The sequence below is a fragment of the Dysidea avara genome, chromosome 11 (genome assembly GCF_963678975.1).
Source record: "Dysidea avara chromosome 11, odDysAvar1.4, whole genome shotgun sequence".
In the NCBI taxonomy this organism is placed as follows: Eukaryota; Metazoa; Porifera; class Demospongiae; order Dictyoceratida; family Dysideidae; genus Dysidea; species Dysidea avara.
In genome coordinates this window covers 21,543,947-21,568,852 of record NC_089282.1, presented here as the reverse complement: position 1 = coordinate 21,568,852, position 24,906 = coordinate 21,543,947, and the positions used below count along the sequence as shown (strand labels likewise).

The following is a 24,906-nucleotide window of genomic DNA, read 5'->3' as shown; positions in this document are numbered from 1 at the left end:
ACAAATTACCACAAACAAACTTGTTTACATAGTTTGGTTAGCTGACTACATCAGCACCTACCTACAAACATTGTCACATGTCTGGTTACCTTCTAAATATGGGATGAAACAAGCCAACAGGGAGGCCATAGTGCCCAGACGGCATGGCGGCATTAAAAAAAACAGGTGGTATCAAAACCGGTATGACTTAAATATCACAGATTACTAACAATGCCGTATATCGCCCAGCTCTATTGTGCATCTGTGACCAGATTTGACAAAACCAGTCTTCTACACACATTCAGATTTGTGACTTTCAAGGACCATACAGTGTAACTCAATGTAGGAATAAGCTATCACTTTCAAATTTTGATTCGTTATTGGAAAATATTTGGTTGTGTTGTAGTTTTACTTTGTTTGCCTTTGTGTTGTATATAATTATAGCTAGTTGAATTTTGTGTAATTTTGTACTACAGTGTATAAGTACAGTAGTTAATATTTATATGCATATGTGTATGGCTTCACTGAAAATCAGTTTTACTGAGTGGATTTCCTGTGTAAAAATTACAATTACAATTACAATGAGAGAATTGTGTGAAAATTGTATAGGCCAATAGCATACTGCATGGTCAAGTTACAAACAGTTAAAGTCAAAGAATTGGATGTGTGTGGAAGCCTGGTTTTGTCAAATCCATTCACATATTAAGATGGGTTGTACATGCCAAGCACCAGTAACAGTGTAGTGCATACAAGAAGCAGATCTCCACATGGGACTAGGAGGCAGGGGCATAGGGAAAGGTTTCAGGAAATTCCAATTTGAAATTAAGATTCTTAAAGTTTCTGCTAACACACTAAAAAGGCAGACAGTATGCAGTACAGTCACTAACAGTACGACAATTAATTGCTAACATAATCCTTATATTCACCTGTCAAGTTTTAGAAGATCAAGATATTCTAATAGAGTGGTCAAATATATATACTAAAGAATATTTTGGGACCTTGATAAGAGTGTGGATTATGTAGGTAACTTTTGTATGCCTCAGCTAATTCAGGTAACATTTAAATATTGCAATTCATATAAATAGAACTATATTTGATGTTTAGGCCATGATCTTATGTTTCATGGATGCGATGGGTCAACGTTTTGCAAACCCAAAAATAAATTTAAATCATGTGATCTCTTAAAAAGAGTGCTAATATGGCTGTAAACTCTTTATTGTGCAAGCAGTAACAGGTGTAGTAGCAAAGGGGAAGGAAATGGAGCTCCATCACTTTACTTTGGAAGGACTTTAGCTTTTGCACCTGTCAAGATTGAGATAGTCTATAGAGCAGCCATAGACTGTAAAAAATATAGTGTGTAACAAAACAGTCAGTTGCAGCTGAAATGATTTATATTTATTTTTCAACCTGCCGAGCCACTACTAGAGGGCAAACAATCTGTGAAAACATATGATTACTTTGGTATGGCCTTGAGACTAGCAATGAAATGACCATGAGTTTTTAGTTCTCTATATATATATATAGTGTCGATGTTTAAGTCTCACGAGTATTAGCTATACTTGTAGCAAGGATGAATCATAAAAGAGGAGAGTGTCTAACTTCAGTATATATGGCCTATCAAAAATGAGGGCTTCAAGTCCATAGGCTTTCCTCAAATTTATAGGAGAAGTGAAATGTTAATATCCTTTGCTTGATCTGTCAAAGTAGCTACTTTGAGTTTCACTGCATGCTGAGTGTTAACTTGCTCGATCAACAAAGTGTGGATTTACTATAATAACCAGAAAAACTTGAAGCCCTCATTTTTGATAGACCATACTGAAGTTAGATACTCTCTCTTTTACTAATCACTCTTGCTTGTAGCCATACATGCTTTTAATATATTTATACTGTAGTTTATGAAGTAGCAGTAGGCGATGTGCATTATAGTGTTAATACTTATATTAATTAAATGTCCCTTATAAGCAAATTAGCAAAGTGCACACTATAGTGCTATTCCTTATGACAAATCTCTGAACTATATTAATGGATTTATGAGTAGTACTAGTCGAGCATGAGTGGTTGAATTATTATAGCTATCAGTTCTACTTAAGGCACAGTCATGTGAATTTGTTTAGAGCATAATCTAGTGACTTACACAGTCACTTTTTTAATAAGGTGGCAAGTACCTTTTACATAATTGGGCACTCCTACCAATGCCTAGTCACAAAAAATTCAGAACTCACTCTTAAGTGACAAACATTCTCCATAGGTTGGTGCAACAACTTTGATATAAACACACTTCCAATAGTATAGTCAAACATGAAAGTGGAGTTCCAGCAATCACTTATAATGAAAGTTACAAAATAATAATATTGTACCATGGAGCACTTGAAGCAAATACTGAAAATGGCCAAACTGTGCCATCATAAAGTGTTTATGAGCCGCCAAAACATTTAGTCACTTGCAACATCTTACACACAACAAATCTTGCCTACTGGTATTTGCAACTTAAAGCTCAATGACATCCTGGACCAGTATATATGCATTACACATTGCATGTATATAACTCCATTAAAATGACATGATCATATTGTGTTTCACGCAAATGCTTACATACACTAGTTACAATAGTATGGAGGGTTCAACACTACCACTACTACTACTATGAAACAGTTTAAATGTGTCAGTCTTCTAAATTCTAACAAACATGAATGCTACTAATTTTAAAAGCTAGCTACTGAGCTGAGTTTCAAATGTACATGATCATGTTGATATAGCTTAGACAGTGCAAGGTCTAGTAGAGCAGTAACTCCACAGCAAGCTTCTGAAGGAATTTGATGACCAATTGACAGGATTCCAGGATTGCGTTCGTCCCCATTGATATTGATAGCTCTGAAAAAATAAAAACTTATTGACAATAAATAATATTGCAATTTTATAATTACCCATCCATTGTATATAAGCGTCCTGGTCTGATACCATGGGGAAATCCTCACATGATTTGCATAGGTTCCATGGTACAATTGAAGACAAGTAGATCCACAATTGACACACATGTGAGGCTCAATGTAGTATGTAAACCTAGCATCCACATTAATCCCTCCCCGAACAGTATTCTGTGTGAAATACAGTACATTTTTATAATTTGTGGTTCTAATGTTCTGACTCCTTACCGCTAAAGTAGCAGTTCCTCCTCCCCTGACATAAAAATACAAAGAGGGTTTAAACCTAGTACAAGCTGTCATTTGATATGGACAAATGCAAGACTTGACACTTCCAGTTGTGTAGACAGATCCTGCCACGTTGAAATACATAGTCGAGACATAAATGAAGGCACTAACTCTGAGAGTGAAAAGACTTCGTGACATACTCCATAAACTTGATGTGCCACTGTAGCATGAACTACTAAGTCGCCATCTCCTGTTTATATATACAGTGTTCCCCAGTCGCACATACACGTAACGATCAAGATTACTGTCAGATGTGAAGTCAGTGTATTGTAAAAATGCTACATTGTACGTGACACCAAAAACGTAAGCTCTGATGGAAGTTTTCCCATACAACTTCATTCGTCTAGTGTAGTAACTGCAATACGACCCAGAAAATGCACCACCTGCAGTTTGAAGATACAGGTTGTTGATGCCATGTGCTCTACCCCATGTGATTGAATACTTGTGGTTAGGATAACTTCTGACATCACTTCTACGCTGGGAGTATGATTCTACAATATCCCAATTAGTGTTGTAGTCATCCCAGGCACGTTTAACCCTACCATCATTGCTCACTTGGTCATGCACAACTTGTCCATAGTTATGCTGTCTTTGTAGTGTGTTGATGTGTTGCTGTGCTCCATCAGTACCAACCAGTGTAAGATATTGGATTAGTAATTCATACAGGTTGGGGTTCTCTAGTTTAACAGCAGTCTTCACTATGGTGTTCAGTAGGTCTTCACTAGGACTGAGTAGTATTTTGTCATTATATGCCTCTTTCAGTATCATCAGAACCTCATCTAAAACTGTATCTTCCTCAGTTCCATTCAGTAAGATCATCAAAGCCTTTTGTACAGCTGGTTGATCAAGGTGTACACCAAGTCCCCTAATAACGGAAATCTGTGTGTCAATGTCATCATAATCAAGACTGGACAGTAAAGCATCAATGGCTAATTTAGAGCCAGTGTTACCGAGGGCATAGTTCAAGAGAATGATCAATTCTGTGTTATTGGTAGATGATTTAACAGTGTCAAGTCTCCTAAGAAGTTCACGGACTACAACACTCTGAATAGCATGGTCATTATTCCTAGCTAGTGCTCCTAATACCAGCAGTAGATCATCACCATTGGATGGGTTGATATTAATCACAGTATCTACTAGTTCAGGTCCAGCATTACTAATCTGAGCCAACTGATGTAACAAGATGTCTCGTTCATCTTCTCCCATATTTTCAGTCAGCAGTGACCCCAGTATCTGTAGATGAAGACAATCTATTTTGAAGTTGGAATATATGTACTTACAGCTTATCGCATGCAATGTTTAAATACATAATGGTCAAACAAGGTCATAGAAAGAGCTGCTCAGTTAACAATTTGTGCCAAATAAACTATGAGTAGAAAATAGCAGCATTGTGTGTGAGGACATAAATGGCAAGTTGATATGTATGTTAATATTTGAATTAAATAAATAGCAAAAGGGTATGGTTATGGGTAATATACATAACAGATCTGCAAGGTTGTCACCTCCTTTGCTTAGTACTTGACAACCATTGCTTAGTGGATTTCTTCATGTGCCATTTAAACAAATTATATATAAAGATGATTAATAACAACACTAAATAATTTTCTAGGTTGCTATGTATATGTAGCGCTACTATTTCTTAAGGACAAATGCCTCCAAATTGTACCCACTATGGTACTAAATGAAGGTATGCTCTTTGTCAAGGCACTATCAGATTAAGTGATAATTTATTAGTAAATAAAATACATGTGTAAGAGGCAGAAAAAAGTGTTATTCAAGTTTATTGTTGTGCATAAAACATAATTGGAATTATGAATCTACATAATGAACATCAAAGACTAAAGTATATATATATATATATTTAGGACAAACACTATATACCGTAATTTGCTTTATTTTCATGCAAAAAAATTTTTTTGTGTAAAATATTTTTGTATGATTTGCGTGAATGACTGCTCTATTAGAGTATTTCAATCTTGTGCAAAATTTTCATGTAAGAAATTTTCATACAATTTTTGTATGGCATGCTCTTTAGACATTTGAGCTATCCATAAACTGGCAAACAAGATGGTATATAGGTTTAATTGATATAAATTTGCTTCACTGAGTAATGATGGCACAATTAAAACATGCACATGTAAATGTTTTCCAATGCCTCTTATAAGAAAACTGCATGTGTTGATGCTGAAACAGATAACTGTATTATCCAAATGTCAGGTTATTTATTTTCTATCTGGATAGTGATTTGAAGCCATTACGATAGTTACTAATAACAATTTTATGTTTAAATTTTCTTGATTACAAGGCTTTTATGCTAATCATTACAACAAACCTAATTTTCATATGAGTAATGTAATGTTTGCTAAGCTGTGAGTAAAACGAGCATGTTGATGACAAAATATATATCCGTACAATATCTGGAAAGATTTTGTTCAGGATATCCAGATAGTGAAATTGCTATCTGTTTCAATCCTAGTGCGCGAAGATAATTGCTTACAGCAACACTCTTTGATAGCATGTGACCTGAAAATGGCTAAACTTTTACCTGTTGTGCTTGAGGACTACTATCAATAGATAATAAGATGTAGATCAATTTTCTGATTTCTACATCTTCTGGTTTTGTGGATGATTTCACCTATACAAGGTAAAAAACAATAATTGATAGTCTATACAGGCATGTAAATTACTGTATTGTAATAGTCGATCAACTGATCAAGTGCTGGAGTGTCATCAGCTGGGGGGCCATATTGTGCCTCTAGTTTGATCAATTCTTTAAGATGCTCAACTAGAAAAGAAACAACTTTATCCCATCAACCAAAGTAATTCTAAGTGCGTACCTAATTCTTGACTGCTGTTGGCTTGGTCCTCGTGGAGTGTCTTAAGCACATCAGTGACTGACTCAATAGCATCCCTGATCTTTTTGATTCTGTGAAGATCATACTTAGCTGTACAAAAAAAATTAGAAAACATAATTTTTTGAATTTTTATTGTTTTATCTTTGTATTAGAAGAGACAAAGAGATAGAAGATTGGTGTATATGCGTGCACATCCATTTCCTATTGATAAAGTTTTTAAAACTTTTAGAAGTTGATAATGATAAAATGCAAAAAACTAATAACATAGAAATGAACTAACTGAAATCAATGACGACCAAAAGATCTCCCTTCTCAAGGTTGGGTGCTGCCAGATCAGCAAAAATAGCATTCCTTCTGTGTCTCTGTTTGCAGTATACCTTTTCAATGGAATATGTTCCATTAGATTGGAACTGTTTGGCAAAGTCAATCATCCTGTTGTAAAATGTGTCATTGTCATCTTTTGGCATTGATGTATTGCCTTCTGCAAAGTCAACCTTCACTCTCATTACCCCATGAGAAGACTCAAGGAGTTTGTTAACAAAAACGGATTCTTCACGCTTGCTGAGTATTATGGAATTGTCTGGTATAGGATTAGCCATTTTGATGAGATCTTCTGTTGCAACTGTCCGAGTGAATATAACCATACCATCGGATGTTCTGTTAAAACTATAATAGGATGGAATCATAAAATAAGCTATAATAGGTATGTTGTATTATAGATAGACAAATATAGACACATACATTGCAGACAGAAACTGATCTCAATAGCTTGTCCTAGTGGTGATTCTAGACCTAACTTACAGGGGGGGGCAAGTAGGGAACAACATGAGTATTGTTGTATGGCTGTAATTGTAATATAAAGTAGAATTTCAGGGGGGTCAGAAACTGCACGATTTTTGCAATTTGAAGGCTTGAAAACTGTTTAAAATTTATGCTAAAACATGAAAAATGCTTAAAATAACAATGCCAATCTACATATCCTGCAATTTCTCCCCATTATTTTTAAAAGGTTGTTTTTCAGCAGGGGGGGGGACATGGTCTTCCCTACCCCCTCCCTTAGAATTGCCTATGGCATGTACTAGATATAAGTGTACTTTTTTGACACCATAGCATACTGCACAGAACATTAGACCATATGCACATTACCATGCAGCCATCCCTACTATACACTACAGCTACATACATATAGGGTTAGCTTAGCTACACGCCAATTTACATTTTACGCACGTGTAGTGTGAAATATGAAGAGAGCCAGCATCTGCCTCCTCAATGTCTACATTGTGGCCATCAAAATTAGCCTGAAATGTGCTAGCAATGCTCTTCTTGATATTAATGGCCTCCTCGTTTTCTGTAGTCCCATAGTGTACAGACACAATCTTTCCATCAGATGTCTGTACATAACAGAACTCTCCTTGAAGTTTATCTGTGATGAATTGCTCTTGATCATCAGATGTGTAGTTCATTGAGTCACTAAGTGTGTTAGAAATACAATTGGTGACAGCTATGTAAGATACTATAATATGTAGACTCACTTAGTTTTGAAGTCAGTTGAAGCTTTTATCACTGCATTGGAGATGGTGAAGCAAAATTCACTGGCTGACTGTGTGCCATAAGTACCACCTTAACGTTAAAAGTGAACCACATAAATCAATTGTACATGCATACAGCACACATACACAACAACAGATGTCCTACTGACCTTCAGTGCTTGTGCTAGCTGTAAAGTGGTAATAAAATAAAAGTAAGCACTGATATGGTGAAACCCTGCATTATTATTGTCCATGCACAACGTGAGATTTTGACCCTAGCACAAATAACAAACCTCTAGCTAGCTAGCTGCACCTTCCCCAAAACTCGAAATCAGCGACAATTTTCTCCCTCTAGGCTATACGGCTATGGTATGCTATTTACTGGTACTTTAGACAGTAAATTGTAATGTAAACTGCGCTATACCAGTTTTCATACCACATTTACAACTGGGCAAGGATTTATCATATGCAAGCAATCTTACTGCTGTCACAGTGCCAGTTGACATCTGCAGAAAAGTCAGTCACTTCTCGATCCTCTTCACCATAGTTGTATTGTGTCGCTGTGTACTTGTATACACACTCTTGAGTGAACTGCATTGGAAAGAAATGTTCATAGTGATGCAGTTGCAAGAGAATAATTTATACTATTGCTCATGGCATGCGTACACCTCAGATTAGCTAGTAGCTAAGCTGCACACACACACAGTTTCATGAGATGACAATTATTACTCACATCACATGCTCCATTTCTCTTGTACTCCACACCTTTTTTTGCTGCAGTGACACATACTGCAAACAAGCACAATACAGTGCATGTTACAATACTGATCGTCATCTTCCAACTACTGTAGTCTTAAAGTGTACTAGAACAAGGTGATGAGTGTCTTTTATAGTTGCACATTTTCAACTAAAACAGGATAAACAGGTTTTGTGGATATCACATGTAGAAGTAATGTTGACTTCTGAGCAGCACTTGTAAGGCTTCTTGACTTTTGGTGCCTGTCCAACTGCCAAACTGGCACAACAACTGTGTTGAGTGTTCACGATGTACTTATACTGCATGATGAGAAACTTAATGCTCTTGTTACTTTCATCATTGAAGCTTGTGTCTCATTACTGATATGTATATTACGTACATGTTAAATTTTTGACCTAGTTCTGGAAAATCACACTTTAGAGTAAAAGGGGTATAGTACTTATGGAAAATATAGCTGTACTCTTTGACTTTAGCAATTTCAAATCAGAGTTGCTTTATACCTTAAACTTGTGCTAGTGTGATTTCTGAAACCATGCAGATGTGTAAGGCTCCTACTGCCAGATTGTGGCATTTGGAAGGTAGTAGAGTGACTGGAAATCATTGCATTGCCTTGGCCATGCAGCTTTAGCTTAGCAAGCATGAAATTGTTGTGTGTTTTGTGCTATTTCAGGGTTGGATGAATGTTGGCCTGAGCTGAAGTAGAATTGGTATACTGTGTTATGTGTGGTATAATAAACTTTGATATTTCCTTGTCCGTGGTCTCGATAATGTTTCAATTGTACACTGGTGGATTGTACAGGCGCAAAATCATACACTGGCAATCTCTATCATGATATGATGCAATTATAACTGAGGCCAAATAAGTGTATGTGTTACTATAGCAATCACCACTGCATCTGAGATTTTTCTACATTCCACATGCAAAGTTTTATTTACATGTTTCTGACTCCCTCTATTCACAGGCTTAGCCTTCTCATGGGATAGCATTTCACTGTATGCTATATTATGTATGTGAATGTACATTACGTTACGTTAGGTTGCTGTGTGGCTCTTAAGAGTTCAAAAATAATAATTATTAGCTATGATGAAGAGTTCCCTTGTACACAAAATAATATCAGTGAACTCTTAGTGGATGGCTTCTGCTCACACAACATCATACCAGCTAGCATGAGATAACATGAAGTAAACATTGCAGTTGACCAATATGTTGATGTTGTGTAGTTACATTAAATCTAATAAGTATCCTGCTTCAATAGGACACGTTAAACCGACAAGAATACAAAGTTTACTCATCCTACGTACATGTGAACTACATATGAAGTGTTACAGCATAAACATGTTTGTTTATGGTCTATCTATTTTTTTATTTTATTTTTTTATTAATGCTTTACAGCACAAGTGCTGAAGGTCTGTAGGACACCTGGTCCTACAGCCTGCTCAAAGACTTTAGCTACAGAAGGTGTGTTTGAAAAGTTGGAGAAAGGAGAAAAAATCCATGACTGGACCTAGTATCTGATACTGATAGTATGTACACTATTTTTGGTTAGAAAAATACAGATGTCAGGGCTGTGAACTACTTGATTTCAATTTTACTCTTTTACTTGCATGTAACAGAGTGAAACTAGCTATCGACCCCAAATAATCATGTATGAATCAGATGAATTGATTTGTATGCGTGTATCACATTCCAGAAACATGCATCATGCTGAGGGAATTCCTAATCCCAGTCTGTGTGTCTCCTCTGCAATTATCTGCATTGCAAGTTGTCTGCATGTAGCCCTCCTGGTCTGGTCTGGGATTTTTTTCTGCATTCAGCAGAGTGAGCTTCAGTAAAGCTCCCTGCTGTACAAACTTCCACTTTCTTTCAGTGAGATTAAACATAATAAATGCATGTACGTTATACATATATGTTACTTATATAAAATATCTGCAACCGATAGTATAGCTACACATAGCTGTATGGTGGTGAAAGGCTACAGTGCTCAAATCACAATTACAGGAAGATGAATGAGGCAAAGCCTATTAAGTCCTGCTTCTATGATTGTTTATAATTAATGATTGGATGTATATATGTAGACATTGTTGGTGAATCAACTGTCATGTATAGTACTAACCAGTGAAACCTATCATCCTAATAAGTAGCTGCTTTGACCATAGCTATATACGTATATCTATGGCTTCCGCTTAGCAGTTAACAGCAATGACTAAACTGGCTAAGATTAATAAAATGATACCTTTCTTTATTAAGTTTCTAGCACTAAATAACTCTATCACTGTTCCCATGATATCCAAACAAATGAGTGTATGCATGCAAGAGCCAAGATCAGCTGGTTGTGATATGCTTGACATTTCTCTGATGTCATTAGATTTCTAGCACTAAATAACTAACTCTATCCCTATTGTTTAATGTACTATTCCCATGATATCCACACAAGAGAGTATGTGCACACAAGAACCATGACCATACAGCTGGTTGTGATATGCTTAACACAAACATTTATAAAAAGTTTAATAAAAACAGGTAAGATATGATTTTATGCATGCATGACGTTGCATGTGTGCAGTAGAAAATTTCATTTAGTGAGTAGCTAACTACATAATTTTTTGGCTTGCACCTCATATTGTATGTATGAATAATTTATTATCTACATTGTAGAACACAGTGCAGCTTGATTGCAGGATAAAATTATTATGGTTGATAACAGTTTGGAACCACAATATAGTTTTATAAAGGTGATGAACACTAAAGTTATATCATAAAGCATAATCCACTTGCTCTGGAGTACTTTTTGATAACACCTGTGTGTACAGGCAATTAAAGGGCTTTGCAGCACTGCTAAGTGTTCTGGTAGCTCATTGCAGTGTAACAAGGGTTGAGAGACTTTTATAAAAATGATGTACTGTATAATTAATTATAATTTACTATAATTACTATAACATGATAATATTTCAGGATAAAGCTGATAAGGTTATTATAAGGATTTTTTCTTGCGTAGAATTATTAACATTGCCATATATGGTATTGTAGTGTTCATGTAACAGGCTCACGCTGGCCTCATGGATCTTCAGGTGTACATTTGCCATGTCATGTTTTTCAGCCAGTATTAAATAAAATTAATGTGTAAATATGTGATGGGTCTTTGGAGCTATGAATACTGTGACTGACAGTTATGAAAATGCAAAATGTATTTATAACCTTGTTTACCAGTGTTATTTTTACTTGTGGGATGCAAAAAGCATCACAGTTTTAATACTAGTGCCTCCCTGCTGCATCTTGAAAGTCCAGAAATGAAGTTATTTAGAGAACGCCAGAGACCGTGTGGCTGGCCAGAGCGTGCTCCATAAGGAAGTAACCATATGATGACAGCTGGTGTTAATTAAGATATCACATTCTTGGGGTTCCATAGATTCTTCTGTCAGTATATTATTTTGTAATTTTTACTGTACATTAAATTTTATGTAGCTTGTAAACATAGCCACAACATATAGGGGTGCAATAATTTGTCAGAATCCACATAGGTTCAGAGTAAATTAAAATTATATATTTATGCAGCTTCAGCCTTAATGGATGTATCAGGTAAACCACATTATTACCGTGTTGATTTAGCAAGTAATAATGTTGTAACTTAATACTATGTTTGGAATAATCCTGGTAATGTTCTGGAAAACCATACTTTAGAGTAAAAAGTGTAGCACTTATGGAAAATATAGCTCTACTATTTGACTATAGCAATTTCACATCAGAGTTGCTTTATACCTTAAACTTGTGGGTTGTGATTTCTGAAGCCATGCAGATATGTAAAATTCCTACTGCCAGATTGAGGCCTTGGGAAGGTGTAGTGGAGTGACTGGAAATCATTGCATTGCCTTGGCCATGCAGCTTTAGCTTAGCAAGCATGAAATCGTTGTGTGCTTTGTGCTATTTCAGGGTTGGATGAATGTTGGCCTAGGCTGAAGTAGAATTGGTATACTGTGTTATGTGTGGTATATAATTAAGCATTGATATTTCCTTGTCCATGGTCTCTGTAATGTTTCAAATTGTACACTGGTGGATTGTACAGGTGCAAAATCATACACTGGCAATCTCTATCATGATATGATGCAATTATAACTGAGGCCAAATAAGTCTATGTGTTACTATACCAATCACCACTGCATCTGAGATTTTTCTGCATTCCACAGAGTTTTAGTTACATGTTTCTGACTCCCTCTATTCACAGGCTTAGCCTTCACATGGGATAGCATTTCACTGTATGCTATATTATACTTATGTACATTACGCTGTGTTAGGATGCTGTGTGGCTCTTAAGAGTTCAAAAGCAATAATTATTAGCTATGATGGAGAATTCCTGCACAAAACAATATTATCAGTGAACTCTTAGTGGATGGCTTCTGCTCACACAACATCGTACCAGCTAGCATGAGATCACATATGCTTTGAATGAAGTAAACATTGCAGTTGACCAATATGTTGATGTTGTGCAGTTACATTAAATCTAATAAGTATCCAGCTCCAATAGGACACATTAAACTCTTTCATAGGACAAGAATACATAGTTCATTCATCCTACATGTGAACTACACTTGAAGTGCTACAGTAAAAAAATGTTTGGTTATGATCTATCTGATGGTGCTACTTGATTTCGATTTACACTTTTACTTGCATGTCACTATATTGCAAAATCAAACTAACTATCGACCCCAAATAATGTATGAATCAGGTGAATTGATTTGTATAGATGTATCAGTCACATGCCAGACACATGCTTCATATATGCATGCAGAGGGAATTCCTGATCCCAGTCTGTGTGTCTCCATTAGGGCTGAGCGATACTACCGTTTTAGCGATATATCGCGATATTTTGAAAGTATCGATATCGCGATATTTTGTTATTAACTATCGTGATACCATGCCTGTGCATTATTGTCATTAAAATCCATTTGCTATGCTGTATTAGGCTCAAGAATCCTTTAAGTCATAACCTGGTTACCCCTGCAGAGAGGTGTGAACACCATAACATAACTTCAAAGCATGTGTTATAATAACTGTTACTGTAAACAAGGATGACAGTGGCTAGTTTGATGCTACTTTTAAAGACTTCCTGCATGAATACTGAGGAATATACTATGTAGCACCAGCTATGATTGACATATTTGTAAGTATCGTGAACTATTCAGTATCGTGAATAGTGGCTTTAGTATCGATCGTGATACTAAAATGGCAGTATCGCTCAGCTCTAGTCTCCATCTGGATTGCAAGTTGTCTGTATGCAGATCATTCACCTCCTGGGGATTTTTTCTACATTTAGCAGAGTGAACTAGCAATATATGTACATCCATGGCTTCTGTTTAACAGCTAACAACAGTGACTAAACTGGCCAAGATTAATATTTATAGCTATAACCCAATTTTTAGTACTATCACTATTGTTTAATACACGATTTCCATGATATCCACACAAAAGAGTGCATGCACACAAGAACCATGACCATGCAGCTGGTTGTGATATGCTTAACACAAACATTCTTAAAGTTTAATAAAACAGGTAAGATATGATTTTATTAATAATGATGCATGCATGTGTGTGATAGAAAATTTCATTTAGTGAGTAGCTAACTACACAATTTTTTGGCTTGCACCTCATATTGTATGTCTGAATTATTTTTTTTTACATTGTGGAACACAGTGCAGCTTGATTGCAGGATAAAATTATTATGGTTGATAACAGTTTGGAACCACAATATAGCTAGTTTTATAATGGTGATGAACACTAAAGTTATATCATAAAACATAACCCACTTGTTCTTGAGTACTTTTTGATAACACCTGCATGTACATGCAATTAAAGGGCTTTGCAGCACTGCTAAGTGTTCTGGTAGCTCATTGCAGTGTAACAAGGGTTGAGGGATTTTTATACTTTTATAAAAATAATTAACTATAATTACTATAATGTGATAATATTTCAGGATAAAGCTGATAAGGTTACCTATAAGAAATATTTTTTGCATAGAAGTATTAACATAGCCATATATGGTATTGCGGTGTTCATGCAACAAGCTCACGCTGGCCTCATGGATCAAGTGAAGGGATCACATTTGCCATGTCATGTTTTTTCAGCCAGTATTCAATAATGCAGGGGTGAATTTAGGATGTCGAGGGGCTTTTGACCCCATACTTAAAATTTTAGCATGCACATTGACTCAATTGTGCTGTGTATGTCATTAAAGCACTTGCGTGGGTGAAGATCAAAGAATAAGAGTATTTTCATGAAGCACTGAAAGGAAAATATAGCACGGTTGCATATTGATCATGTGCGTAACATTTTAAATCACCAAAACAATACTATCTGTACTGATTGTTTGATGGCTGATAGGACAAGAATACATAGTTCATTCATCCTACATGTGAACTACGCATGACGTGTTACAGCACAAACATGTTTGTTTATGATCTTTCTGATAGTATATATGTCCACTAGTTTTGGTCCTCCTGGTTAAGTACCGATGTTGAGGGGTGTGCTCAATTTACTCTTTTACTTGCATGTCACTATATTGTTAACAAAATCAAACTAACTCAACTAGGGCTGAGCGATAGTATTGTTTTAGCGATATATTGCGATATTTTAAAAGTATCGATATTGCATTAACTATCATGACACCATCCATGCCTGTACTATACCGTCATTAAAAAGCCATTTGTTATGCAGCACTTGTAACTTGACTAAGAATCCTTGTTAGTGATAACCTGGTTACCCTTACAGAGAGGTGTGAACACCATAACACAGTGGTGTAGCCAAGGGTGGGCATGGGCGGGCATTTGCCCAACCATCACAGTTTCTTGCCCAACCATCACAAACTTTTGCCCAACCATCACAAGTAGCTTAAGATTCACGCCAGGATTCACAGCAGCACACAAAACAATCCTACTTTAATACTGTAAAGCGTAAACGTGTACCTCATTTGTTGAACCATGACTTCGAAGAAGGGATCATGATAGATGGTGTATCACGTGATCCATTACGCGGGAAAATCCCTTGGGAAGTCCCTATAATTACGCTCCTTGGCGCGATTTAAATTCGAAATTTAAAATGGAGTTGAAGTGTGGTACACTATAGTCGTGGTACCGTATCTCTAAGCCACAGTGAGTGATAATCGTCAGTAGGATTCAGTGTGGATGGTGCTGGCAGCAAAAGATTTCGTTTCAGTGGACTGGCTTGTCAAGCGTATTTTTTTTGATAAGGAAAGTACCGTATAACCTAACTTACTGCTGATGAAAGAAAACGGGAAAACCTACTCTTCTAGATAACAATAATGGCAGATGACTGGAAATGGAGAAAAGGTCAAGTCATTATAAAGTGTCACGTGCACAATTTGTACTGCTTAACCGAGTTGTGGTTGGCACCAGATTCATGCAAAATGTACATTGGCTGCTATAAGTCTGGGACGAAGCATTCTTGGCATGCTGATATTTGTGATAAGACTCATTATAATTCATAAATTAGCGCCCCCGGCCTTAATTTGGGGCCATGTGGCGTTTACTTTAAAATGTATTACATATCGTTGTGGTGGTTGTATTACATATCGTTGTGGTGGTTGGTCTGTAAGCTATACTGCCAGTTGATTGTAGTAAATATGTTTATATTGTTGGTTCTTGTAGATTCAGCAGTTTGATGTCACGTGATGCTCGGCTACGATGATCGTCGGTGGATGCCTGCCCTACAAGTTTAATAGAATAGCATATAGCTAGCTAGTAAATGTTTGCATGCATGCAAGCAGCATTTGCATAGGTAGCTGTAGGCCTTGTGTGCATACACTTTTCAAATTTTTCTTTGATAATGTCTCGCATGAAAGTGAGCGTGTTTCTTGTGTGTGTAGTTAAGTTGATGTTATGCCCAACCATCAAATATTTGCTGGCTACGCCCCTGCCATAACAACCTCAAAGCATGTGTTACAATGACTTACTGTAAACAAGGATGATATTGGCTAGTTTGGTACTACCTTTAAAGACTTCTTGTAGGAATGCTGAGCAATACACTATGTAGCAGGGCAGATCTAGAGTTTGGAAAGACGGGGGCACCTTGCTAAAAAAAAAAGGCACAGCAATAATAGTTATCCTTTACTGAATATATATTACATCATGTATGTAAAATAAAATCCTTATTTATAGCTTCATAGGTAAGCTACACTGCCTCATGAATACTGTGACTACTTTATTAGAGTAATTGACTGTTCTATTAGAGTATCTCGATCTTGTATGCAATTTTTTGAGGGGGGGAGGCACGTGCCCACTGATGTAGCACCAGCTAAGATTGACTTATTTGTAAGTGTCATGAACTAATCAGTATCGTGAATGGTGGCATTAGTATTGATCATGATACCAAAATGCCAGGCAGTATCACTCAACCCTAGTATGACCCTAAATAATCATGTATGAATCAGGAATGCCAGGCAGTATCACTCAACCCTAGTATGACCCTAAATAATCATGTATGAATCAGGTGAATTGATCTATATGCGTGTATCACATGCCAGCCAGACACATGCATCATGTAGAGGGAATTCCTGATCCCAGTCTGTGTGTCTCCATCTGGATTGCAAGTTGTCCGCATGCAGATCCATGGGAATTTTTTCTGCGTTTATCAGAGTGAACTAGTTGCTTTTGCTTACCAGCTAACAGCAATGACTAAACTGGCCAAGATTATTTTTTATAACCCAATTTCTAGCACTATAGTATAGCTCTATCACTGTTGTTTAATACACAATTCCCATGTGATATCCACACAAGAGAGTGTATGCACACCAGAACCATGACCATGCAGCTGGTTAGTCTGGCGGCGCCCGCCCCTTCGCATAGAGTAAGGGTCTGGTACGCTTAGTATCACCGAGTTGTTCTATTTGAACGTAATGACGTAACGAAAATGGTCTTAACGGAAGTGCCTCGCCCACAACTATGGCAGAGATATTGAACTTTCTTCGCCTTTACACAGGCGATAGTGGATTGATCTACTTTTATAGAATACGTATGTCTCCCTACCTAGAAAATCAGAGCGTAACCCGGGTTTTTCACGTATCAAACAAGGCGAAAAGCCCTTCCCGAAATAACACTTTCTTCAGTCTTTGTTCTTTATTGCTTAACTCCTTTTGTTTCTTTCAGTAGTGTTAGGGCATTTGATTCATTCATTTGATTCATTCTTTTGACGTAACATAAGAAAAATGCGTTGATTAAGCGTGGAGCGTTCTGATTGGTTGTACCAGTTTTTGGTAATCCGGTACAACTCTACTATGCTAAGCATACCAGACCCTTACTCTATGCAAAGGGGCGGGCGCCGCCAGACTAGCAGCTGGCTGTGATATGCTTAACACAAACATTCTATGTAAAAGTTTAATAAAACAAGTAAGATATGATTTTATTAATAATGATGCATGCATGTGTGCGATAGAAAATTTCATTTAGTGAGTAGCTAACTACATAATTTTTGGCTTGCACCTCACATTGTATGTCTGAATAATTTAGTGCATTGTAGAACACAGTGCAGCTTGATTGCAACATAAAATTAGTATGGTTGATAACAATTTGGAACCACAATATAGATTGATAAAGGTGGTGATGAATACTGAAGTTATGTCAAAAAACATAACTCACTTGCTCTTGAGTACTTTTTGATAGCACCTGTATGTACAGGCAATTAAAGGGCTTTGCAGCACTGCTAAGTGTTCTGGCAGCTCATTGCAGTGTAACAAGGGTTGAGGGACTTTTATGCTTTATGGAAATAATTTACTTTATAATTAGCTCTAATTACTATAAGGTGATAATATTTCAGGATAAAGCTGATAAGGTTACCTATAAGAAATATTTTTTTGCATAGAATTATAAACATAGCCATATATGGTATTGTGGTGTTCATGTAACAGGCTCACGCTGACCTCACGGATCAAGTGAAGGGATCTTCAGTGCCATTTCATGTTTTTTCAGCCAGTATACAATAAATGCACAATGATCAGTTAGGGTGTCAAGGGGGTTTTGACCCCATACCTAAAATTTTAGCATGCACGTCAACTCTATTGTGCTGTATATGTCATTAAAGCACTTTTGTGGGTGAAGATCAAAGAATAGGAGTATTTCCATACAGCACTGAAAGGAAAATACAGCACTACATATGGAGAATACAGCACGGTTGCATATTGATCATGTGCGTAACATTTTAAATCACCGAAACAATACTATCTGTACTGATTGTTTGATGGCTGATAGGACAAGAATACATAGTTCATTTATCCTACATGTGAACCACGTATGAAGTGTTATAACATAGTTTATGATCTATCTGATAGTATAGTATTGAAATTAAGTTAGGTAATCCTAAGGCTGCAGCACATGTTGCTGTCAGACCTTCAGTGCTGGTCACTGTAAAGCACTAATACAATACATTACAATACAAAGTATGTCCACTAGTTTTGGTCCTACAGATGTTGGGGGTGTGCTACTTGATTTCAATTTACTCTTTTACTTGCATGTCACTATATTGTTAACAAAATCAAACTATTGACCCCAAAATAATCATGTATGAAATTATGAATCAGGTGAATTGATTTGTATGTGTGTATCACATGCCAGACACATGCATCATGCAGAGGGAATTCCTGATCCCAATCTGTGTGTCTATCTCCATCTGGATTGCAAGTTGTCTGCATGCAGATCATTCATCTCCTGGAAATTTTTTCTGCACTTAGCAGAATGAATTAGCTGCTTAGACCATAGCAACATATGTACATCTATGGCTTCTGCTTAACCGCTAACAGCAATGACTAAACTGGCCAAGATTAATTTTTATATAACCCAATATCTAGCACTATATAGTTCTATCACTGTTGTTTATTGCACGATATCCACACAAGAGAGTGCATACACGCAAGAACTAAAATCAGACGGTTGTGATATGCTTGACATTTCTCTGATGTCTAGCACTAACTTTATCACTGTTGTTTAATGTACTGTTTCCATGATATCCACACAAGAGAGTGTATGCACACAAGAACCATGACCATGCAGCTGGTTGTAATATGCTTAACGCAAACATTTAATAAAACAGTTAAGATGATTTTATTAAAGTACATCATTCTCATAAAAGTATAAAAGTCCCTCAACCCTTGTTACACTGCAATGAGCTGCCAGAACACTTAGTAGTGCTGCAAAGCCCTTTAATTGCCTGTACACACAGGTGTTATCAAAAAGTACTAAAGAGCAAGTGGGTTATGTTTTATGATATAACTTAGTGTTCATCACATTTATAAAACTATATTGTGGTTCCAAACTGTTATCAACCATAATAATTTTATGTTGCAATCAAGCTGCACTGTGTTCTACAATGTAGATGATAAATTATTCGGACATACAATGTGAGGTGCAAGCCAAAAAATTATGTAGCTAGCTACTCACTAAATGAAATTTCTATCGCACACATGCATACATCATTTCTTTACAATTAACTATAATTACTAGTGGTAATATTTTGGATAAGGTTACTTATAAGAAACTTTACCCCCTAAAAATACCTTTGCTGTAAAAAAGGCGCGTCCAAGAAACTACAAGTACTTGAAAAAACAGCTCAGCTATAGAAAAAGACTAACAGGCAACTGAAGAGCTGATATCTGGAGCGGCCAAGAATCGATGTTACTAAAGTGCTTGGCTGCAAAACAGGTAAAATAAAAGCAACTGGCACCAAAACAGCTGTTATCTGAAGCGGCCAAGGGTAAAATTTATGTTGATACAACCAATTACAATTATTAATGAAGTTGTAACATTGAATGTTAATCATTCAACTGTGTTCTATACATTCATCCCTGCTACATCATAAATTAATTCTTTGTTACTCTAATTGGCTGGTAATTTGGCCGCCTTTTTCAATAGTCAGTATAGAGAAAAAAAGAACACCGTTGAATGATTAACATTCAATGTTACAACTTCATTAATAATTGTAGTTGGTTGTATCAACATAAATTTTATTCTTGGCTGCTCCTGGACCAGTTATCAGCTCTTTCAGTTGCCTGTTAGTCTTTTCTATAGCTGAGCTGTTTTTTCAAGTACTTGTAGTTTCTTGGATGCGCCTTTTTTTACAGCAAAGGTGTTTTTGGGGGGATATCACTAATTTTTATCAGTTATATACTTGAAAGACTCAATCCAAGGGGGTGTATGATGAATTCTGCATTGTAGCAGTGTTGAGACAAAACAAAAAGTGATGAACATATATCATACATTCCTAGTAGCTGTGAATTGTTATTAGAACCAGGGCTGGTGAAAACTGCAATTTATTGGTCAGGCCAAGTAATGGCTACAGTCAGGATTACTACTAAAGGTGCGTGCAATACACTTATTTGCAAAGCATGTCTTTCTAGGTTGTCTGGGAGATACCAAATCTGAAAAAAAATGACAGCAACTTTGAAATCACATCTGGGAGTGTTTTCTGAAAACTTAACACTTTATGCTATATTGTTTGTGACTGTTCTATTAGAGTATTTTATTTTGCTCGACTGTTCTATTAGAATATATGGATACTTTTCCATAAATAAAATCTGTTATGGGCCATAGTGTCCTAAGGACAACTCAAAAACTTGGTTTGTCACTCACAGCACAAGATGCTTTGCTGAGGGTCTATTACAGAGATTACAAATGTGGAACACCAGATTATACTATTATCATTTCAATACATAGACACACACACGCATCATTATACAAGCACAAGACACACACAAAATGTGCAAACAGTATACATACTACCCATGTCCACACATATACACCACATATTGGTTGTACTTGACGTAAACAAGTTATAATTATCACAATACTCTCGTAGGTGAGTTGGTAGTGCTTTTACTTGGTGTTAAAAAGTTCTTGCAGTGCTTGAAACAGAGGTACTGGAGAGTGAAGGATTATCACTGACATCATATTCAATCACAATAATTGTTGTAATGTGAAATCAATATTAGTTGCTTATGTACTGTATCACCATTGTTATGTTAATGTGCATGATTTATCCCACGATATGATTACCTCTTTTGATATGTTGGTAGCCGGACTGCGCTGGTGTGTTTACAGAAGCAGAAACAACTTTTAGAAGGGATAATGGATGCATGTAGCCCAGACGTTTTGTGATAGCGGGGACCTGAGGATATGAGGACGTACACATTAGTGTGCTTTTCAGAATTGCTGGGGTATGCATATGCCTCGCGGCACGCGGGATACTAAGTTTTAATTTTCCCTTTCGGAAATTAAATAAGATTTTTAATAAGCACCGATTTCGTTAACTGCATGGATGACTCAAATATTTCGGCATAGCCGTTCTTTCATACAAAAGCTACTAAGAACAATTCACATTATTATGCCTAAGATGGAAAACTAGAGGAGGAGACAATATCATCAGACAGACCACCACGGTGCAGTGGATTCCTCAAGGGTATGGTACATTAATTGTGTACTCCGGCGTCTTCGGACATAAGGACACACGGTCACGAAACTCACAATCCATAAGAGTACCGACGTACATTTACAAGTGTCCACGTGCGCTAGTGGACGTGTGAAAGGGACTTTCCAGGGTACCTCCCCTACTAACACAAGTGGTATGACCAAATACGGAAATAGTCTATAGTTGATTGTGACCTACTTCGCGAAAGTGTGTAGATCTAACTGTACGTTAATATCTAATCCAAAACAGCCAAGCTGTAAAAAAACAGTGCGGCCCTCAAAAAGGCTATGGTGAAAAAAGATGTGAAATCCAAGGTGGCGGCCAAGAAATGGCTGTGATGGTAGGTTAATGGTAAAAATTTTAATAACGACAATTCAAGTGAATTTTTGTGCCACTTGGTCTTGGCAAAAAAATTCACCTAAATTGCCGTTATTAAAATTTTTACCATTAACCTACCATTACAGCCATTCCTTGGCCGCCACCTTGGATTTCACATCTTTTTTCACCATAGCCTTTTTGAGGGCCGCACTGTTTTTTTTACAGCTTGGTTGTTTTGGATTAGATTTCATTTCTTTTTGTATTTGTATACCCCAAAGCCGGCCTATGGCCAGCTTTGGGACTTTTTTAACCTGTCTTTTTTTCTTTACTACAGGAAGAAGAAAATGTGAAGCAGATGTACTTTAAATATTTCTGATTTTATCAGTAAATGTACAAATTATATATATAATACATATATTTATCATAGAACTCTCCATGGTGGTTTCTTTGTAACTGAACACTCTACAAGGTGACTTCTTCTAGCTGATCTTTCAAGAGGGTGATTTGTTTGTAGCTGAACTCTCTACAAGGAAACTTCTTCTAGCTGATCTCTCTACAGGGAGATTTGTTTGTAGCTGAACTCTCTACAGGTGATTTGTTTGTAGCTGAACTCTCTACATGATGGTTTCTTTGTAGCTGAACTCTCCACAAGGTAACTTCTTCTAGGTGATCTCTCTACAGGGAGATTTGTTTGTAGCTGAACTCTCTACAGGTGATTTCTTTGCAGCTGAACTCCAGGGCCGTAGGCAGACCTTTAGGTTGGTAGGTTCTTTTGAAGAAAAAGTGGACCTTTTAGTGTGACGCTGAGGGTGTGCAAAGCACACAAAACTAGTGGGGTCTGGGGGCATGCTCCCCCAGGAAATTAAAAAAAAATTCATGCTGAAAGACTGAATTTGAGCCACTAAAATAGCACAATTATTTACTAATTCTGCACCATAATTATGCATATGGTGTGATATGGTGTGCGAAGCACACCCAGCATGCGAAGCATGCTAAAACTAGGGGGGTCTGGGGGCATGCCCCCCCCCCCCCCCCCCCCAGGAAATTTTTTAAGGAATACATGCTAAAAGACTGAATTTGGTGACATTTCAGCCACTAAAATAGCACGATTTTTACTGATGTGTCAATTCTGTACCATATGCATTGCAACAAGGGACTATGTAGTTATACACATAATATTATCATGATAAAGAATTTGTACACTATAAAAGTGTTAATTGTTATCGCTATTAAACTGTAAGTGGTTTAAAAAATGTTACAAGTGCCAAATCATAATAATAATTATGTGAATTTCAGGGCAGTGAATCCAGCTCGAGTCTACGTGGATGTTGTGTGGCAAAAGTATCTACTACACTGTCAAGATCTATTGGAGTGTCATAGTGTATATGCATTAATGCCAAATGGGAAAGCCGATCTTTTCCCATTGATGCCCTTAGAAAATTATTTAAACGCCTCAATCCACTTGCACTCCTCTCACATTTGCAGGATGTTACTGGAATGGTACAAGCAATCTGTAAAAGTACAAATATGTTGGGAAACATATCCTTGTCACACTCCTTTAGTGCTTCTCCAGCTGATGATGGTCTTTCTCTGGTTTTCTTACCAGTATAGCGATTTTTCCAACGCTTAAGTTCCATTTGGAATAGTTCTGGGGATGGAAAATCTGCACTGTATTTGGAAACAGCTGTTTCAAGGTTAATATTCTTTCTGCAAAGAATAGACGGCACAAGCCCTAACAGCATAATAGCAGTAACAGATGAATCACAGAACTGCTGGTCCAAGAAAGAAATTATGTGGTCCAGCAGTGGTATTGCTACATTCCTTTGAAAGTATTCACAAGGATTATCTGCTGCAGCATTGCTACGATGCTTCTGCCTAGAGGCAATGCGTGGCATTTGAATGGTGCAATCTACTTTTTCTGCAACTCTTTTGCTGTGTTCAAATATCTTAGCAAACCCAGAGTCAACATTTTTCCGCTCAAGGCTGTAAGTTTTGGTAATCTCTGTAATTTCTTCATGAGCTTCAATAATATCAAGTGTACGTTTCTGTAGCTTTACTGTGATACCAGCTAAGTGTGAGAGATATTGGTAAGTTGTAAGAAAGACTACAATAAATTCAAAGCTGATGATTCCTGCTAGCAGTTGTTGTGCATCACTATGGCTTGTTGTACCCCAATCTGAATAGGTGGTGCCATACTTTTCCATGTGCCGTTTGTAGCCGATCAGCTCCAAAGCCTCAGTAATGAACACATATGCCTGATAGAAGTGTTGATAAGCACTCTGCCGTTCTGCCCATCTGGTCCTGCAAACATCCAACAAGGGTTTTCTTCTTGTCTCATCAACCACATTTTGCCTTATAATGAGTTCTAAAACACCCATTCGCTTTGGACTGTACAGAAAAAACTTACTGCAGCTTTGCATCCGATCAAGAACATTGTGTACTTGTGGTAATTTACAACTTTTGCTGATAACTAAATTAAGACAATGGCCATTACAATGTACATACGTAGCTAATGGGGCTGCCTGCTTAATACGTGCTTGGACACCTACCGAATCTGAAGCCATGTTGCTAGCACCATCATACCCCTGACCACGCATGTTTGATGCTGGAATTTGGTTCTTACTTAAGAAGCCTAATATGACTGCAGAAATTGCCTCACCTGTTATTCTTACTAAGGGCAGAAATGCCAAAAATTCTTCCCTGATTGTATTCTGCTTATGATCAAAAAATCTGACACATAAAGCTAGGTACTCCACATTGTCAGTTCAGCTGCAAAGAAATCACCTGTAGAGAGTTCAGC

At 36.9% G+C, this 24,906-nt stretch overlaps 2 protein-coding genes across 2 annotated transcripts; both read right to left on the bottom strand.

Moving 5' to 3' along the window:
- Positions 1-2,525: 2,525 nt before the first annotated feature.
- On the bottom strand, positions 2,526-8,455 carry LOC136239352 (uncharacterized). Its single transcript, XM_066030085.1, has 11 exons — positions 8,306-8,455; positions 8,055-8,163; positions 7,576-7,663; positions 7,271-7,513; positions 6,324-6,709; positions 6,026-6,133; positions 5,876-5,973; positions 5,734-5,823; positions 3,132-4,421; positions 2,904-3,074; positions 2,526-2,850 (listed from the first exon to the last, which is right to left on the bottom strand). The coding sequence occupies exons 1-11, from the start codon at positions 8,405-8,407 to the stop codon at positions 2,737-2,739; spliced, it is 2,799 nt and encodes a 932-aa protein (XP_065886157.1). The 5' UTR covers positions 8,408-8,455; the 3' UTR covers positions 2,526-2,736.
- A 14,881-nt stretch (positions 8,456-23,336) lies between these two features.
- On the bottom strand, positions 23,337-24,484 carry LOC136239187 (52 kDa repressor of the inhibitor of the protein kinase-like). The gene has a single exon (XM_066029919.1). The coding sequence runs from the start codon at positions 24,482-24,484 to the stop codon at positions 23,399-23,401; it is 1,086 nt and encodes a 361-aa protein (XP_065885991.1). The 3' UTR covers positions 23,337-23,398.
- Between the last annotated feature and the right edge of the window lie 422 nt (positions 24,485-24,906).

What these genes read in the sequence shown, in the direction of transcription:
- LOC136239352 (XM_066030085.1), bottom strand. Translation starts at nt 8,407, where the DNA reads ATGACGATCAGTATTGTAACATGCACTGTATTGTGCTTGTTTGCAGTA. An exon ending in TTTGGTCGTCATTGATTTCA is followed by an intron (nt 6,134 to 6,323) that starts GTTAGTTCATTT and finishes TTTTTTGTACAG; the next exon opens with CTAAGTATGATCTTCACAGA. An exon ending in CAACAGCAGTCAAGAATTAG is followed by an intron (nt 5,974 to 6,025) that starts GTACGCACTTAG and finishes TTTCTTTTCTAG; the next exon opens with TTGAGCATCTTAAAGAATTG.
- LOC136239187 (XM_066029919.1), bottom strand. Translation starts at nt 24,484, where the DNA reads ATGGGTGTTTTAGAACTCATTATAAGGCAAAATGTGGTTGATGAGACA.